The sequence below is a fragment of the Neltuma alba genome, unplaced genomic scaffold (assembly GCF_004799145.2).
Source record: "Neltuma alba isolate B1F8T4 unplaced genomic scaffold, ASM479914v2 tig00012662_pilon, whole genome shotgun sequence".
In the NCBI taxonomy this organism is placed as follows: Eukaryota; Viridiplantae; Streptophyta; class Magnoliopsida; order Fabales; family Fabaceae; genus Neltuma; species Neltuma alba.
Genome location: NW_021637095.1, coordinates 13640 through 34246, shown reverse-complemented (window position 1 = coordinate 34246; position 20607 = coordinate 13640). Strand labels below are relative to the sequence as shown.

The 20607-nt window shown below is 33.6% G+C and overlaps 1 protein-coding gene across 1 annotated transcript; it reads left to right on the top strand.

The window, feature by feature from the left end:
* Nucleotides 1–10351: 10351 nt before the first annotated feature.
* LOC114729660 (uncharacterized) lies at nucleotides 10352–18508 on the top strand. The gene is made up of 13 exons (XM_028916697.1): nucleotides 10352–10459; nucleotides 10646–10792; nucleotides 10905–11087; nucleotides 12119–12201; nucleotides 12361–12559; nucleotides 12998–13119; nucleotides 14539–14605; nucleotides 14868–14918; nucleotides 15615–15667; nucleotides 15779–15989; nucleotides 16961–17131; nucleotides 18181–18242; nucleotides 18338–18508. Exons 1-13 carry the CDS (start codon nucleotides 10394–10396, stop codon nucleotides 18351–18353), a joined length of 1431 nt encoding a protein of 476 aa, XP_028772530.1. The 5' UTR covers nucleotides 10352–10393; the 3' UTR covers nucleotides 18354–18508.
* Nucleotides 18509–20607: the final 2099 nt, after the last annotated feature.

Genomic DNA, 20607 nt, shown 5'->3' with positions numbered 1-20607 from the left:
TATAAATGTAAGTTGTAAATAATATAATCTTAAAAGCTAATTGATTTGAACCTTTTTAGTTGTCTTGAGTTAAATCAAAAATAAAACCAAATATAAATCAATATAGTGCACAATCCAGATCATCTCTCTTGAGGAGCCTTTTTATTTGAAAATCTAAACTAAACTAAGTACCAAAAACATTGAGAGGGTTTTAAAATTGATTTTCTTTAATAAAACTACTTTGTAAACAATGCAAATTAGATAAATCCTAATTACTATTTTTTTGGGCCTTTTAATAAAATGATAAATAAAAATATTAATTTGGATTTTAAGGAATTTAATGATGAGATGCTCTTTGGAAATTAACCAATGACTATCCTAACTTGATTAATGATGTGGGAGTAACTTAAGTGATAAGGATTGGTTTAGAAAAGTTGTTCCTTTTAAATTAATGCTCAACTAGAACATCAATTATTTGTTAAATTCACTTCAAACATAATCTCTACACAAACTAGTATAAAAATCATACTAATAATGAATCAACGAAGGCATAAACATATAATTAAATATATATTCATAAACTCAAGTACTCAAACTTAAAATTACCAATCCAAATCTCAACAATTCTAATCTAAATCAAGAATTACAACTAGCAATTCTAAGTTTTAAACTGCACATAACAAATTTCAAACCAGAAATCATCAATATATAGTTTAAACTAAAGATTAAAACCAAACTCCCTTTTGTAGCTCCCAAGCTCAAGTCATTAAATTCAATCCCAAAGAGCATAGTAAAACTCAGCTACTCATTGCTTTAAATCCAGTCACAACGAGCTCCATAGATTCAGCAGCCATGAAGAAGTGCTGACCGCAAATTGGTGAAGTCAAAGGAAAGCTGAACAGAATGAAAGAGGAAGAAGGAAGTCTGAGTGAAGGAAGAAGGAGCGTCGATGGTAAGGAAGATGAATGGTGGTGGTCGCGTTATGGTGAAGGGTGTGGAGATAGGTGAGGTCAATGGTTTAGGGAATTGGAATGGAGAGGTTCGAAGCTTGTGTATGGGTGGCAGTGTCCTCCCCTTCAATCCTCTATATCCCTCATAATCCAATGCCCCTAATGTTCTTATATTCAAAACGGTGAGTTTCATTATCCATGGGTCTTTCACTAAAATTGTTCATCAATTGAAAATAGCAATAATAAATGCTAATTAACTTGCTTTAATTGATTAAAAAAACCCCAAAAAGATATAAAATAATAAGACAAAATAGAGGTTTATCAACTCCCCCACACTTAAACCTTTGCACTCCTAAGCAAAGATATATTAAAATCAAAACAAGCACTAAGACAACTAGAAAGCTATACAAATTCATGATAAAAATATAATTGTCTAATCAATGATATCCAACAAGTTAGCAAAACTCATAGTAAAATCAGTACAAATAATTAGCCAAGTATCCAATCAACCATGAGAGAGAGAGCACTCAAGGATAATAATAGTGTTTCACTCAACTCACCTCATTGGAATAATTTCCACTCAAATGCACTTAATTCACATTCTATCATAAGCTTGTAACAAATCTACTATCTCAATTACTATCATAATTATAAAATAAATCATGAGGACTTTGAAGGGTTATAATAATGAGAATAGGTCAAATGGAATGAATAAAAAAATGGCAAGAACTATGCATGCACAATGAGTGATAGGAATCCTAAACATAAATAAATATTCTATGATAAAATCATGCCCAATAATATTTTTGCTACTTCATAAGACCTAAAAGAATGCCTTATTTCCCTTCTTTCTTTTGCTTTTCTTGTATGCTCATCTCTTTTTTTTTTTTGCACTTTTCTCTTTTTTTTCTTTTGTTTTTTTTGAGCTAGCATTCTGACACATTTGTAAAATCAGTAGTAATATCCCAATATAACAAGGCATATATGTGTTAAGATGCTATGAAAATACAATTAAGATGCACATGCATTGTCACTTGCTCAAATAATAACGAAAAGAAAGTGATGGCTAAAAAAGGGTGTGCAAATGGTGTAGATGAAAGTGATTTGTGTTTGAAAAAATAGGGATATGAATAAGAATGCATCAATCATATTTATCATATAATCACAATGTAATTAAACTAAGAGTTGAAACAAGTTCTACAGAATAAAAAACTAAGTGGATAATCACATAAGGAAAGGAATTTAGGGCCAAACTTCTTACAACAAGGTTTACTCTCTCAAATTCACTCACATTGGCTAATCAGATACCAAACTAACCACAAAGCATTAATGAAACTATTCAAATTGCTAGCTGTAAGAGTATCATAAATCAAAGCATTATATTAAATCATAAACAAGCATAACTCTAAATTGAAATAGTGAAAGTCATTTTCTCTCTCTCTCTCTCTTTTCAAAACATGGAGTAGCAAAAATCAAAATATGAGGTATAAAGAGCACCAGAATCATCACAACCAACAACAAATATAGCAAGACTTAACCATTTATAAGACCACAGCAAGCAACGTAAGGACTCAGAAATACAAAATCTTTCCCCACACTTAAATCATGTATTGTCCCCAATGCATAACCCAAAATACGGAGTAATGATAAGAGAGAGAAAACTACAAGGAGAGATTTTATTAAATTAAAAACAACCAGAACTACCTTTTCCTACTGGATTACCCCTTCCCCCACACTTAAATCAAACAAACATGTTAAACAGATATCACGAGCAATTACAAAACATGAAAAAATGAATCAAGGGAAGGAAAGGGACAACCTGACAAGTTATGGAGGCTTATAACTCGAATGGTAAAGTCGGAGCCAATCCAACTTTACTCGTATCCGCTGCCCTTTAGCAATCTTCAGCACTTCTTTTTTTTTTCATGTGGACAAACAGAAGTGATCACCACAGGTCCGATCTATCTTGCTTTCCTCTCGTGGTGTGGGGTTTCGAATTCAGAGAATTGAACCCAAACTAACTCACTAAAGGCCAATAATTTTGCTTTTTCATTTTTTTTTAACTTCAGATCATCAATATGAATGTCAAGTATTTGGAGATGGCCAATAAGGTGCCTAATGTTAGAAGATGTGAGTCTATACTTTCCTTCTTTTGCTTTTGTTTCTTGAGGCTCTATACTCTGTACTTTAACATTATTAGAATCACCAGATGAGCAAGGGTTAGCTTGCAAGATGCATTCAACAAGTCTGGCTTGCTTCTGCTTCTTTTTCTTTTTCTTATTGGCTTTGGAATGGGCAAGAGCTGCTATAGTATCTTGTGGGGACTTGGCCTCTGTGATCAATTGTGTTGTAAGCTCATATGAGTTATTAGTCCTTTTAGTGGTACCTGTAGCATTAACACCCACAATACCTTCCTCAAGCCAATTTGAGTTAGAAACAAGGGAGAAAAAACCGGACTGGACTAGCCGGTTCAACTAGAAAACTAGTGAACTAGCTTGAGATTCAGTATGGTTTAGCTAAAAAACCAGCCCCCAATCGACCCAGAATAAACAGGTCAAAACCAGAAAAACCGCTGGGTGGACTAGGTTGGCTAGTTTTTCTTTTTTCCCCCCCAAAACTACTCTCATCGTTCACCAAAGAAGGAATGGACGTCTTATTGTTTGCCGAAAATCATGGACACTGTAAAGACAAGCAATAGAAGTAAAGCAGATCATAGAGGCTGAGGAAAAGAAATCTTTGTTTGTGCTGCTTTGAAATATATCCGTAGATGACTGTAAGAGAAGGAGAAAGATAAGAGAGAGCGCGGGATGGATGAATAAAGAAGGATGAATGTGGATAAAGAAGAAATAGAAGTGAGGCGGCAGTAAGTAATTTGAGAGAGAGGAGGGAGAAATGGTGTTGCTTGTTGAAGGAGGCAAGATAAGCTACTACCCCCTAGTCTACCTGCTTTTTTTTTTTTTGACCAAGGTCTACCTACTTGTTCAATGTCCAAGGAAAGAGACATTGCTTCGTGGTGTGTGATATAAGGAGAAAAGAGGTCATGGCACGTAGGAGAGAGAAGATAGAGAAAAGAAGAAAAAAGAAATTAAATTTTTTTTATACACATAAATATTTTATAACATGATTACCCATTTAAAAATTAAGTATTATTTTTTATAATTAGAATATAAATATTTTTACTGATTTTAATTAAATTAAATTATTTTAATTATTACTGGTCTGACCCGGTCTAACTCTGATCTAACCCATTAACCCTTGAACCGGTGTCTTGACCGGTCCCTTTTTTGTTCCTTGGTTAGAAACGAGAACATTTGATGTAGTAACTTTATAAGTACATAGTGTGGAAAAAGTACAATCCACATGAGCAACTGTGGAGTACTTCATGTCATTACCATGCACAGGGAAGGGAGAAGAATGGGGTGAAGAAGTGGGGGGTAGCATATAACCATCAATATGAGCATGTGTAAAAGATAATCCATATTTACTAGAAATATCATCAATCAAAGCATCAATAACACTAATACCAAATAATGAATTATCTTCATATAATCTTTTCATGGAATCTTTCATGTTGAAACGCACATAATGATCTCCCACAAACATAGTAATAGTCCCTGTTGGCAAGTTAATATTAGTATTTGCAAACATCAAAAAAGGTATCAAAGAATCATTCCTCCTAGATTCACTAGCTATATCCACCACATAAAAATCAGCTGGAAAGACTAGGTCTTTCACTTTTACTAAGATGTCCTCAAGTATTCTGTGTGGATACCTAATGGTCTGATTAGCAAGTTGGAGTACTACATTTGTTGGCTTAAGAATATTAATCCCTAAAGACTCATAAACTAACTTTGGCATCATATTGATAGCAGCTCCTAAGTCTAATAATGCATGGAGAATAGGATTCTTACCAATGGTACAGGGCATGGTAAAGGAACTTGGATCTTGACACTTAATTGGGAGAGAGGATTTAAATATAGTAGACACATTCAATCCCAACTGAACCTTATCATGTGGCTTAAATTTTCTTTTATTAGTGCATAAGTCTTTCAAAAACTTAGCATATTGCGGTATTTTCTTAATCAATTAAAACAAGAGAATGTTAACCTCTAATTTGCTAAACATCCCAATCAATTCATTATCATGTTGTTTATCATGCATTTTCTTTTGTGATCTAAGAAAAGATTGAGGGAAAGGAATGTAACTGATTTTTACTTCTTTACCTTTATGTGTGATAGTTCCTTGTTGGCTTGATTCATTGTGCTCCAAAGTTGTGCACTTGGCATTTGAAACCACTTCAGTATGGTTCTTTTCTTCTTCTTGCCCTTCAGTAGGCTCTTTAGTGTTAGCCAGTAGTGCTCTTTCTTTAGAGCTCTCAGATTTCTTGCTTAGTGTAGTAGGATGTGAAGTAGGCTTAGCTTTTATTTCTTCATCCACATCCTCTTTAGTGAAGCGTACTTTCCTTTCGCTTCTCAGAGTGATGGCATTAAGGACCTTGATATTGATAACTGTTTTTGAGGGTATGCCTCCACTTCTGGCTTGCAGATCACTCACAGTATTAGCCACTTGAGTTAGATGAGATGTCACAGTATTGTTCTTCAACTCTAACCCTGCCAACTTTTTACAAATGGTTGCATTATCACCTTGCATCTTTTGTAGAATTGTGGCAATGGATGAAAATTGGCTATCATTTAAGGATTTATCTTCTTTCAACCGGTTATCCATGTTGTTAAGTTAGGCAGCCATACTCTTCAACAGTTGGTTGATCTCATCACTCTTTGGTTGAGAAGGTGAATTGTTCTGGAGTGGAATGACCATCCTTGAAGGTTCTTGAAAATGACTTGAAGAAGCACCAAGTCCACTAGTTCCCTCTTGAAATTGTTTCGGCCCTCTGTTATCATTATCCCTTCAACTGAAGTTAGGGTTCTGTCTCTACCTCTCGTTATATGTGTGAGAATAGGGATTCCACTTCTGGTTCGTAGGGCGTCCCTGAAACATAGCAAAAACTTCTTCATATCTTGAAGGACATACATTGCTTATGTGCATAGGAGAACCACAATAATCACAACTAGGAGCTACCAATGCTTGGGAGGTTCCCATTGCATTACATTGTCTAGGGTTCCCTTCATTCTCTAGTTTCTCTAGTCTCCTATCAATCTACTCCATAAATTGCTTAAGCGTATCATTAGAAGAGGATGAAACTACTTCTCTAACACACTGTCTATCTCTAGTGCTATATTATTGGTCATTTGTGGCAGTCTTCTCAAAGAGGTCCCATGTGCCTTGCGGAGTAAGATTAAGAATTGAACCATTAGCAACAGCATTAACAGTCCTCTAATAGTATGGCAAGAGACCCTCATAAAAACATTGAACCAATTATGACCTAGGCAATTGATGATTTGGACATCGAGACATCATGATTAAGAACTTAGTCCAATATTCATAGAATGACTCCCCTTCATCTTGTTGTGCTCCAAAGATAGCTTTCTTAAGCTTGGAAGACCGAGATACAAGAAAGAATTTCTCAAGAAAAGCGTTCTTGAGTTGCTCCTAGGTAAGTGTAGCATAGTGTTGGGGCAAAGTTCTTAGCAATTCCTTGGCTTTTCCTTCCATGGTAAAGTGAAACATTCTCCTTAAGAGCTCCTCTACATTTGCACCCTGTGGCTTCATAGTAGAGCATACCATCATCATGGTTTCAATGTGTCTATAGGGATCATCACTTGAAAGACCAAAAAATTTAGGCATAGCATTAATCAAGTTACCTTTGATTTCAAAATTAGCATCAAAATTGTAAAAACCATGAGGATCAAAATTCGTAGTAGAGTTATTTATTTCTCTAAGACTCCTCTTATCTTCACTATTATTCCTAGGCACATGATTTTCCCCATGACCATTATTATCTCCATTACCCTCATTTCTGCTTCCATTATTTTCACCGTTACCACCATTACTAGTACAAGCGTCCATGTCTAGATTTTGGTCAGGTACACTAGGAGTATGGTGTTCTAAGGGAAATTCACTTATACTCTTTTAACCCTTTTTCTTTTTCTTCTTTAATTGCCTCAAAGTTATCTCAAGTTCAGGATTGTAGAGTAAGGTTTCTTTATCTCTGGGCATGCAACAGAGAAATTCAAAGTAGCAAAGTGCAAAAGCAAGACTCAGAATATAAAAAATTCACAAGTATGAGACCAAAATCAAGTGAATCTCAAAGAACCAAATACTTGTCAATGAGTTTCAGCAAAGTATATGTCTATACACTCAAAGAGGTTTCAAAGTATTAATTATGAATGCACAAGTATGAATAAAATCCAAAACTTGTCTTTGCACTCAAAATTTTGCAATTTAAAACTGTCTAGAATCAAGAACTAACCAATTCAATCTTGTAAATGCAATAACGACTCACAAGAAACTTTGAGAAATGGTGCAGTAAATCAAAAGCTCAAAATTTCAAGTAAAAAGCACCAATACAGCAACAACCAAGTTAGAGACAGCAAGTCAATTGAGAAATTCCAGCACAAATGCAAAGATGCAAAATGCAATGCAAAAGATATGTAAGCAAGTATGTTAAAGTCAAAATAAAATCAAGATATTTTTTTGATTTTTCAAAAATTTTCAATGCAATGTGAATGCAATCTAGACTAGAAGAACTTAAACACTAAAACAACTAAAAAGTGACACACGAAAGATTAACCCAATCAATATAAGGTTGACACTTAATTTACTAGAGAGTCAAATAAATTGACTCTCTAGTAACGGCGCCATTGATTTGAACTTTTTTAGTCACTTTGAGTTAAATCAAAAATAAAACCGAATATAAATGTAATATAGTGCACAATTCGGATTGTCTCTCTCGTGGAGCCTTTTTATTTGAAAATCTAAGCTAAACTAAGTATCAAAAACATTGAGAGGGTTTTAAAATTGATTTGCTTTAATAAAACTACTTTGTAAACAATGCAAATTAGGTAAATCCTAATTACTATTTTTTTGGGCTTTTTAATAAAATGATAAATGAAAATACTATTTTGGATTTTAAGAATTTAATAATGAGATGCTCTTTGGAAATTAACCAATGACTATCCTAACTTGATTAATGATGTGGGAGTAACTTAAGTGATAAGGATTGGTTTAGAAAAGTTGTTTCTTTTAAATTAATGCTCAACTAGAACATCAATTATTTGTTAAATTCACTTCAAGTATAATCTCTACATAAATCAGCATAAAAATCATACTAACAATGAATCAACAAAGGCATAAACATACAATTAAATATATATTTATAAACCCAAGTGCTCAAACTTAAAATTACCAATCCAAATCTCAACAATTCTAATCCAAATCAAGAATTACAACTAGTAATTCCAAGTTTTAAACTACACATAACAAATTTCAAACCAGAAATAATCAATATATAGTTTAAACTAAAGATTAGAACCAGACTCCCTTTTGTAGCTCGCAAGCTTAGGTCATTAAATTTAATCCCAAAGAGCACAGTAAAACTCAGCTACTTATTGCTTTAAATCCAGTCACAACGAGCTCCATAGATTCAGCAGCCATGAAGAAGTGTTGACCGCAAATTGGTGAAGTCAAAGGAAAGCTGAACAGAATGAAAGAGGAAGAAGGAAGTCTGGGTGAAGGAAGAGGGAGCGTCGACGGTAAGGAAGATGAATGGTGGTGGTCGCGTTATGATGAAGGGTGTGGAGGTAGGTGAGGTTGATGGTTCAGGGAATTGGAATGGAGAGGTTCGAAGCTTGTGTACATGTGGCGGCATCCTTCCCTTCAATCCTCTATATCCCTTATAATTAGATGCTCCCAATGTTCTCATATTCAAAACGGTGAGTTTCATTATCCATGAGGCTTTCACTGTAACTTGAAATCTTAGGTCCTTCTTTTCAATTCTTTTGGGTCTCCACAATAACAATTCATCTTTTCTTTCTTTTTTCCAAATTTTCCAGAATAACCTACAAAATGATTTAACAAATTGTAGTATCAAAAATCCCAAAATTTATTAATTAAAAGCGAGCATGAAAATATGATAAAAATGACCTTTTTGCTCTATTTACTAAAATTGTTCATCAATTGAAAATAGCAATAATAAATGCTAATTACCTTGCTTTAGTTGATAAGAAAACCCCAAAAAGATATAAAATAATAAGACAAAATAGAGGTTCATCGCTAATAATTCAAATATCTTATATTATGAGAAGTATTGCTTGTTTTGAGAAATATATTTCTGGAAGTCTTGAAGACTAATATTTGACAAAATTGCTACTATTGAACAGTATAGAAATTCACTAAATTTAACTTGCTTAAGACTAAGACGATGGCAATATATGCAATGTATAAAATGACTGTTAAAAAGCAATAACAATTCATCATATGTATTGGAATTGAAAAAATTGGATTGCCATGTTAATTAAGATAATGATTTTTCCTTAATCATAGAAATTCACATTGAGATGGTACGAAAGACAATTGCAACTTTGACACATTTTTTGTTCAAGAACAATGTTAACATTGTTGTTAACCCTTAAAAGTTCGTCCAGCCAATGTGTTCTCAGTATTTAAAATATTTTTTCAGCGGAATTGAATACTCTAAAATAGTTTTTAAGTGTAATTCTATTTTTAAAGTATTTTCTGAGTTAATTTTTTATCATTCCTTTTTTCACATTTTTAGTAATTATCTTTCATGTTTTTAATATTTATCTTTAACATTTTCAATGGTTTTCAATTTTTCAGTAATCATTTTAAACATTTTCTAGACTATCTTCTATGATTTCAGTTTTCAGCTGTAATTTTTAATCTTAATTCATTTTTAATAAAAATGCTGGATCATTTTTAATAAAAATACTCTAAAATAGTTTTTAAGTGTAATTCTATTTTTAAAGTATTTTCTGAGTTAATTTTTTATCATTCCTTTTTTCACATTTTAGTAATTATCTTTCATGTTTTTAATATTTATCTTTAACATTTTCAATGGTTTTCAATTTTTCAGTAATCATTTTAAACATTTTCTAGACTATCTTCTATGATTTCAGTTTTCAGCTGTAATTTTTAATCTTAATTCATTTTTAATAAAAATGCTGGATCATTGAAAAAAAAAGATGCATTTTTAATATATTTATGACATCTAATTAATTAATCTTAACTATTCATGCTAAAAAAGAAATTAACGTTAAATTCACTCAAAAAAAGAAATTAACGTTAACCCATTCCCCGCGTAATATTTTGCCAGGAGAGAAACTATGAAACAATGCAGGCCTTGATCAGATATCTGCCTCCAAGAATTTGCAACGTGGCAGAAATTAGTCGTCAATCCCTCTGGTTCATTGTTTTTCCCAATTTTTTCTTGTTTTTTATTCCCAAAAAAAAAAAAACCTTCAGCGATACTTACAAATTCAACAATGCCACCCCAGTGGTAGGAGAGGAAGAGCGAGAAAGATCTGTGCTCCCGGGGTCTTGGAGCCATGGCAGTAGCAGTGAACTGGTGCAAGCCTTCTCCATTTCTCGGTCACAAATTCGCAACTCGCTCTGTAAGTCCGCGTGATTTGGCTTCTGTGTTTGAGTGGGAAAAATGGCGAATGATGTTTCAAAGTAGTGCATAAGTCTATATATACCTTCTTATGCCCATGCTATTAACTCTGTGTAGTTCTTGGTATATTTAGTTTCTTTGATGTTTTGCAGATTTACTGATTTTGCAAATGATAATTTCGCTGTAGGCTAATCTGTTCTCTGGACAGTGTATGGGGAATTCATTTCAGCCATCTAGAATCAGTGCACTTTTTTGGCAGTCTAGAAGGTCCAGGGAAGCACAAGTAATGGATTCTGTTTTGGGACAGTTTACTTTGACAGGGTCTGGCTCAGAGGTGTTTTATTTAAGTGGTCCTTTCATAGTTCTTTGTCGTTGAAGATTTATCCGTTGTATTTGCTTGTGATATGCTCAACCTGTTGCCCTTTCATTGATACTTGTGTGCTCAGGACACAATGGTGAAGCTGGCACAACCCAAAACCATAACAGTTTCAGTTGTATCTTCTATCTCAGAGGTAGCATCCAGTGAATGGGATGCTTGTGCTCTGGATGCCACGGGCACTGAAAAGTTCAATCCATTTCTTACCCATGGATTTTTATCAAGTTTGGAGGATTCCGGAAGTGCAGTGAAGGTGTGGAAATCTTAGCTTCTATTTATCTTTTTATAATGACGTGTCATCTGAACGGCTAGGAAGTATATAGCTCTTGGTTCTGTCTGTTTTTTTTTTTTTTTAATTCATCTGCTGTGCCATGTTATAGCTTAATATGTTGGACTAGCTAATATCAACGGGTAACCCCCCTAACCCCCCAGGGGGTCCCCTTTTATACTAAAACCATGGATCATTCAATGTAAACTCTGTAACCTCCATTGTAAGTAAATCTGACAATTTTGGAATAGGTTCAATGTTGCTAAGTCAAAGATGAAAATGCTAAGGAAGCAAAATCCCTCCGGGGGCCCAAAATCAAGCCTCCCCCACTCCCCCCTTCTGAATTAATGGTTTTCTTTGTATCTATTATTAGTCATGTTATCTTATCCTCCTATTTCATGATAATCTCCTTAACTGTAAGTTCTATCATATTCTGAGCCAGACTGCTCTTTTATGTTTGCATTCTCTCGTCGCAGATGGAATACATGGTTGGGTTAGTACATTGACCCCATGGATACCAGAATATTCTACGTTAATGCATTTGAGATCTCTTAAAATCAAATCAAATGGTTTTATCCTTCTTGCCATTTGTGGATTGCTTCACTTGATGATCACAATTGACTGGATTCTCTTTAAAATCATGAGTATTTCTTAGGCTTCAGAGTCCTAATTAGTTTTTTTTATCCTTTGATCTGTCATCGTTATTCACAGACATGTTGCTACTAATTTCCATGTTGTTCAGATGGTCATTTTGTGTGCAACGAAAATGAGATTCTATTAACAATACCTTGGATGCTATTTGGTGTTTGATAAAACCAATTGTCTGTAAAGCAAGAATAAACACGTCTTTCATTTCTCAGGAATTTCTCTTCTTTTTCATCCTCAAACATTTTGTTTGTATCCATTCAGGGTCCATGGTTGATGTTACCGCAACTTTTTCTTCATATTACCAGTGCCAAACTGTCAATGATACTGTGAAAACATCTGAATTTTCTTATTATTGCTCACAATTTCAGGAAACAGGATGGATGCCCCGCCACATCATTGCCAAGGATGAAGACAACAAGATTGTAGGTGTTGTCCTACTCTATCTTAAAAGGTTTGGCATCTGTTACATCATCCATGCGGCAAGTTATTTTCTAGTTCATTATGGAGCTTGTCTATTGTTCTAAAAGTAATTTTCCAGCTGCTTTGTATTACAGCTTTTATCTAACCTTTTATCTATTGTCTGTCTTCTCACCTATTGATTTGGTTGCAGCCATTCATATGGTGAATTTGTTTTTGATCATTCTTGGGCTGATGCATATTATAGCTATGGGTTAAAATATTACCCAAAGTTACAATGCTCTGTGCCATTCACTCCAGTAACTGGTCCAAGGATTCTAGTTCGTAACACCTCATACAAGGATCAAGTCTTTGACATTATAGTATCTGCAATGAAGGATCTGACTGATAAGGTATCAGATTTATCATAGGGCCTTAACTTTCAGCAAGTAGTTGTAGAAATACCCTCTGTTCTACCAGTATCCCTTCGTATATTTAATTTGTCACTTTATCACTACCAGTTGAAGCATTGTCATTATAATTAATGTCATGTTCATATGTCTTACTGCTCTCATTATTGACCCTTAATATGAGACTTGAATTCTTACTCTTGACAGAGTTTAGAAAATTGTTTCTTATTGACTACTTCTAGTTCTAGAATTTTCTCTTAACTTGCATTTATGCTGCTGCTCAGTGAAAGTATTAAAGGTTAGGAGGACCATTACACTTCCATCTGCATTTTCTTGCATAGAAAGATTTTGTTATATTTTGTTTCCTTAATTTCCGTTTGGTTGTTGTTCTAATATGAACATCTGCCATGCATTTTTAATCTGGCTTAATTTTCCTGACAGTCTCAGCTTTCATCATTGCATATTACTTTCCCCACTGAAAATGAGTGGAACAGGCTTGGTGAAAAAGGTTTTCTACAGAGGATGGGAATGCAGTACCACTGGAAAAATCGTAACTATAAAAGGTGAATCACTATATGTGCCCCATCTTTGGCAGTGTAAAATGTTCTTAGAATGCGTTCGGTTTGTATGTTTGTTTTGGCATACATTTTGGCTTCATCTAGGCATTCTAATTTTGTATCTGGGCTGAGAGAAATTGAGTTGGAGTTTCTGATGAGCGTCTTTTACTTCTTTTCCTCAACTTGAGGCCCCCCCGGGGGGTCTCTCTCAAAAGAAGCTGAAGATTTTCTTTTTTCCCCCCAGAAAATGATGACTTGAAGAGGTTCTTTATTTTGAACTAATGGTTGCTACATATAGGAGGAAGTAAGCCACAACTGAACCACTAAAACACCCTCAACCATGAAAGGAAAACGATAGGAACATAGATGCAAACTAAAGAGTCAAATACTGAAAGCAAATAATGAAATGAAACCACCTCAGCCCATTAACTCCTGTAATTTCATGTGATTCTTTTGACGAGTCTACCCATTAAAGGCCCAAGAATAACCATATATTGAGCAGCAAAACAATATTTAAAATAAATTTGAGGACTGAACCAAACATAAAAAAGATTCTAAGAAGACATGAAAACATAATAGAAACAAGTCAACTAATACTTCATCATTTGGCAAAAATTCTATTAATCACATGATTTCCAATACTTCCCTTCAAGGTGGGCAAGGCTTGGAGCTAGAATAGTTATTCTACTTTTCTTCCCTGGCATTTGCCAAACATGTAATGGAAGCCTCCCCTTGAAATGAGCTGATGATTGCATGTAATTTTCAATAGCTTGGTGACAAGTTCCTATAAGTAAAACACTCTGGCACAATGTCATTTGTCTGAAGCTATTAAGAGTTTCTGAAGGCAGTAAAATTCAAGGAAGCATTACAAGCTACTGTGATGCAAACTAGGTTTCGGTTTGTTTGCTTACACATACTGTTTCTTCAAGCTCATGTGTCCTTCGTCATTTTTCTTATTTTATTTTTCCAGGTCATGAATGTCCTTGTTCATTGTTCCTTCTCACAAAAAGACTATTATTCAATTGCTCTATATCACTTATCTCTGACAGTCAACTTTTTCTTAGCTCCAATTATAGTTTTATGCTTTCTGAACTCTGATTCCTTTTAGATATTTTTATTTTTAACATTGAATTTGTACGACATCAAAGGAACGTTAAATACTGTTTCTTTTCTTTCTTTTTCCCCGTGTCAAATGGCTGCATCTCTGATCTTGAATTAACATCTGTCTTTCTTAAAATACTGGACCATGGAAGGAATCCAACTTTGTTTGTCAGATCTTCAATCTATTAAAAAAGTGACATGATGTGTGTGATGCAGTCAATCAGTATGATACATCAGTAATTTAACTTTGGCTCCTGTGGTGAGTTATAAGATTACTTTTTTGTATCAGTCAATCTCATTTTGTTTTGTATCTCTAACTGGCAGTTTTGATGAGTTCTTGATGGACATGAAGCAAAGTAAAAGAAAAAATATTCGCCAAGAGCGCAAAAAGGTTGGTCTTTGTTGTTGAAGGTTTGGTGAGATGGAAAGAAAAATTTTAAAATGTGTTCAATGTACAAATCCGCTAGCAGTTTTCCTTTTCATACTCTTTGTGACAGCATGATGGGGGAAAAAAAATTGATTCTGAATTGTTGCAGCAATTGTTCTCATTTCTGGGTTCACCTCATGTAGTATAATGGTGGTGTATCTTAGATAACATCAAAGCAGTTGAGTTTATTTGTTGGCTACATTATTATAGAAACTTTTATGTGCAGATTTCCGCACAGAACTTGATTATGAAACGGCTCCGGGGTTATGAAATAAAGGTACTTTTATTAGTCTTATGTAGGTTTTAAGGGTTTTTGTGTGCGTTTGTTTTCTTTCTTATTTTTTTCCTTTCTTTTTGCATATTCTTTATGACGTTCCTGTTAGAGATGTCTCATTCTACTCCTGTAACTTTCTTCTTTGTTAAAATTTCTTTCTCTGTTAATGTGTACAATTGTGTGGTGTCATGCAGTCGTTTGCAGTCCTTTGGTGTGTTTGGTTGGAGTGAATGCTCATATTTATATTTTCCTTGGAACTCTGATATTTGATGTGGTGGTAGGGATTTATGTGTGGCCACATTCTGTTGCTCTTCCTTTGTGTTATTCTGATCTTGAATCCAGATATGCAATGTGATTGAAGAATATCTTGTTACTAATAATCTTGTTTGTGTATTTTTTTCCTCTAGGAGGATGTAATTTCGACTTTTTGTTTCTACTGTCTTCCTCTTTTTGATAAGATTTTTCTTTCACGGCAAGAATTGATCTGAAAAGCTTGTGGTTGTTGGAAAAGTCTTGATGCTTCTAATAATATTTTAGTGACCGACACTGGTCAGTTTTGGTGTGTACTTTTATATTGCACATCCATGTGAATAACTTTATCTTTCCATTAAGCAAATTTTACTTCTGGTATATTATTGGGCAAACTTCACAGTCGTATTGTTTCAACTTATTCCCTCTGTTGTGAATTTGTATTGGCAGGCAAGGCACTGGGACTCCTTCTATAAGTTCTACAGGAACACAACTGATAACAAGTCTGTTCCTTATGATTGAATCTTTCATTTTGAAAAGAATCAAATCACACCGATGATATGGGGATGTATCAAATATTGATACTTATACATTGTTGTTGCTTTATATTATAGGTGGGGTAGCCCTTACTTGACAAGGGAATTTTTTCATGAGATGGGATCAAAAATGGGAGATCAGGTATTGCTAGTTGTTGCAGAAGAAGGAGATGAACTTGTTGCAGGAGCTCTAAATCTCATTGGAGGAGATACTTTATATGGGCGGCTATGGGGATGTAGCCCTCGGAGTTATTATCCAAGTTTGCATTTTGAAGCATGTTATTACCAGGTACACCATCATTTTTCTAGGAGTTTAATATTATTATTATTATTATTTTACCTTGTATATTCTGTTTATATTCTCTAGTTTATTTCCTTTTCTTCTTAAATTTTCATTTCACCTCAGTAAGGGCTTACACCAACAGTTTCTGGTGTTGAAAGAAAAGGATGTTTCTCATTTTATACTCTGTATTAGTGTATTTTGCTTTTTCAAGCGTCGAAGCTATTTAGCATGAATGTGATTTTGATGCTAGTTGCATTGATATTTATCCGCGTTGTAACATTTCCAGTTTCCACCTTCTTCCCCTCTTGTTTTACTTGTCTTAGCTTTTCCTTGTTTTCTTAGATTGTTTGCATTGCAGCTTGTCTTCAAGTTTCAGTAACAAATGGAAAAAAAGAAGTTTTGAAATCATAAGCATGCTTGGGAATTGGGAGGAGAATGAAAGGAGTACAAAGAACAGGAAAGTGGAGAGAAGGAAGTAGAAGATATGATCAGATGATAATTTTCCCTTTTCCTTGATTGGCAAAATTTTCTCCTCCAAAATCCCCCAATTTGAAAATGCGAATGAAAGAAGATTTCAGAGAGTTGGACAGAAATCCTTAACGATTCCCAAACTGGGTCTTCTCCATTATCTCCTGTTCAAGTACACTACACTCTTAATGATTTTATCTCTTATACTAATGTTGTATAGATAAACAAATTAGTTCCCAATAAAAGAAATTCAAAACAGCCCTATTATGACGCTAGCAGTTGCACAAAATCACAGAGGTTTGGGTTGTTTACACAACGGTTTACTCTAAATTCTCAATCACAATCTTTGAGTGAGACTCTGTTTCTCAAGTGTTTTCTGGCGCTTTCATGTCTCCTTATTCCTTGATTGGATCCTCGAATTACTGATGGTTCACCAAGATCTCAAATAAGATGTAGTATATAGCTCATGGAAGCATATAATGTAGTTGTTGCACTGTTTGGCGTTACAGGCTATTGAAGCCGCGATTGAACTCAATCTTCAAACAGTAGAGGCTGGAGCTCAGGGTGAGCATAAGATCCAGCGAGGCTATATGCCAGTGACAACTTATAGCTGCCACTACCTGACGGATAATGGATTTAGGAAGCCTATTGAAGACTTCTTAATCCGTGAAGCTTCTCAGGTATGATAATTGTCAGCTGACATGTGCGTTCTTTTGGAACTATATGCCGTGCTTGAAAGGATATGCAATTTTTCCACTTTATTTTTCTCACTCTTGGAAGGGTTAAGGACTAAATACAATTAACTGATATAATGGCCAAGAATGGAATAGACAGAAAAGAGGAGAAAAGAAAAGAGAATATAGAACAATTCTATCAGGTTCAAATTTAACTAACGAACTCCGAAAAAGTCCCTTATAAGAACCTTGTTTTAGCAGCAAACTTCCCAACTAAACTGGGTTGGGAAATCATTCATTCCAAGCTGTCTAAGGTAGGCCCCATGTGGGCAGAGTCTAAAAGGTTCCAGCATTGACATAGATATATGGCAAAATGATGTGTATTATTCAGATTCAATTTTCATTGTTTTGCTGTATCTAATACAAGTATCAAATTCATATTAGTCGGGATAAAACTTCTGTTTCTGGAACTTATTCTTCTTAGGCTAGAAACTTGTTTTTCCCCCTTATAAAAGAATCAATTAAAAACAACATACAAGAAGTCCAAAATAAGCATACGCAAGCATAAAAGATAAAAAGCAGTCCAAACAACAAACACTCGTGAATGAAAGCAATTGTAGGAAATTTCCAACCATGAAATAAACATTTGGATAAAAATAAACTGCCAGACAGGGGCCAAACTCTAGAAACTTGTTGGTTAACTTGACGAGCTGTGATGCAACTCTCTGACTACATGACTAAAAACAACTGCAGTAAGCAAAATAAGATCAGAAAACCAAGTATCTCCAACTTTGGATCATACCTCAAGATTATCTCCTGTTAATGTTGCGTCTAGATAAGAGGTTATGTTCTCGTTTGTATGACGAAGGATGTAATGTAACCATTTTCTTGGTACCGACCGAATTCTTCCAGAAAGTCCAAAGACATACTTTTTAATGACAGTTTCATTCCCTTTTCAAGTGTAGCCTTTCTTGTGAAAGGTCATTATTACCCCTCTTCATCTAACCCTGATGATTTGCAATTTTGTTTACTTTGATTTCTTGTCTTTTGTACAGGTGAAGCTTGTTATTAATCTCTTACATGATTCTGGCCCTTTCAAGGAAGATATCCTGAGGGGGGAAACAAATTGACACAATAACAACTTTTATATGTAAATATATATTTATATATGTATATGGTTGTTTTTACTCTGTAATTATTAATTTTTTTCAGGGATTATTGTATATAACATGCTGAAGCGGTGACCATCCATGTCTTTAGGCATTTGCTGCCAATAATAACTAGCGCAGCTGTAACTGGCACTTGGGCCAATGATATAGAAGTGAAGGAAGAAATGATTTATTTAAATAAGATTAATTGATAAATATTGAATTTTAAGTTAAATTTGGTGTTCATTGAAACGATGGTGTCCATTTAGGCAAAAAGTTATAGATATCTGGACTTGTTATTTCCTAATCTATAATGAACAAATAGTATGAACTTATTATTTTCTAATTTAAAACTTGTCATTGCATAATATTCACGTATCTTTAGATTTTTCTGATGATTATATTTCTTTTTCAAGCATCATAGCAATTTGGGAGAATTACCGCAAGGTTTGAGGAAGGAAATTAATTATGATGAAATTCTAATGATAAGTGACTGGTATGAATCTGTTGTTATTTTCTATTCATGTTTTTCACTTGTCAATGGGTTTAAGATAATTAAATTCTTTTTTCGAAACTTGATTGTAATTTTTCTCAGCAATTTTCTCCAAAATTTATGCCCGGAGCAGACTATTTTGGGGTCAGACCAATTAGAAGGGAGACGTTCAAGCTTTGACAGTTGAAAATAGCAATTCATTTGAGAAACTTTCCCAACACTTTGGTCGTCATCCAATTGCAAACAATTTTAGATTAATATTCGATTCGCCATTTTGAAAGATAAAGTGTCCCTCGTCTGCGTTGATATAGTATGTCAATTTTGTTTGGCTTATTTGATGACCTTTTTCAATCTTCATGCAGAAATGACGTTCATGTTTTGGACAAGATTTTTTAAATAATTAAGGAGGATAAATTATTTTGCCCTGATTGATTACTTTTTGAAAAAAAAAAATTAAAAAAAAAACTGTTTTCTGCTTACATGAATTGAAAAACTTGTTTAGGTAGGTATTTTCTTCTCAGAAAAAGCTTATATATTTAATGTTCTTGTTTATTTTATATTATTTAGGGAGAATCACAATAAGGCCTCAAAGAAGGAAAATAATTATTAAAAAGTCTTAATAACAACTTAAACGGCTTGACAAGTTTTAAAGTGGGAAATGATAACTTTTAGAACTTATTTTGTAATTATTTTTCTTCTTAGAACCTCATTGTAATTCTCCCTATTATTTATTAGAAATAAAAAGCTTATTATTGTTCTACTTTTTAATCTACTGTTCTACCTTTTAATCTTTAGAATAAGAAAATATGAACAATTTGAGTTACATTTTTTTTTTGTTCTACTGTATTTCTACGCATTAATGATATTTCATAAAAAGTTATTCCAACATCATATGTATGCTTACGTTTCAATAGTAGGAAAAAAACTTTAAATATTGGATAATCAAATCAAATAATCTGATTCTTTCAATAAACACACTCGACCATACAGAATTAGTTATTAATCTGCTTCTTAATATAAGATCTAATTAACCAATTTAGAGAAATTTAGAAAGTTATTAGATTATTTAATTATAGCATATATTACATGACCTTTCTAAAATACTCATATAGATTATTATATTATATATTAATTTGTAAGTGGGGTAAATTAATTTGGAAAAAAAAAATGAATATAAATAGTTTAAAACAGTTTAGTAATTTTCTTAAGTTTTTTCAAATTGGTTAATTGAGTCTTATATTAAGAACTGAAGATAGTATTAATTAACTATAGGTATTTCCATAAGAATGAAAATCTAAATCTCAGCTGTTTATCACCAAGTTTGTGGGGTGATTTTTTTTTTTTTATATTGCTATCTAATTAGACTAGATTCGAGCATTGTCGGATTTAATTAGAAGTAGCGATTCCAAAAACGTTTTCTTATATTCACATAAATTCAAACTGAATTAAGATCTCATACCATAACCTCATTTATTAGGACCAACACTTGTTGAACTGCGGGGCAAATATTTACAATACTTTATTCTTTTTTGCATAATTTATTCCATTAGTTAATTCTTTTTTTTTTTCTTTTGCTAACCACATATTCTATTCAAAATACTGTCCCTATCAATACATTGGTAAAACTAGAATTTAATTAGCTTGTACAATACACGAGAGATTGTTTTAAAAGAAAATCAAGAATTCAATATTCACTCTTCCAAAGCTCCTTTTAAAATGTTAATATCTTCCATTATCATCCTTGAACTAAACAAGTTGGTCTTCATAAGTAATTAATATTTTGGTCTTTTGCTCTCCTTTCAAAAAATAATAGTCATTACCTAGCGCAGCCTGACGATGTG

Bases quoted from the DNA above. Each gene is read 5' to 3' on its own strand.
- LOC114729660 (XM_028916697.1), top strand. From the start codon at position 10,394: ATGGCAGTAGCAGTGAACTGGTGCAAGCCTTCTCCATTTCTCGGTCAC. The intron at 13,120-14,538 runs GTGAATCACTAT...TCTAACTGGCAG, and splicing joins AAAAATCGTAACTATAAAAG to TTTTGATGAGTTCTTGATGG. The intron at 17,132-18,180 runs GTATGATAATTG...TCTTTTGTACAG, and splicing joins TAATCCGTGAAGCTTCTCAG to GTGAAGCTTGTTATTAATCT.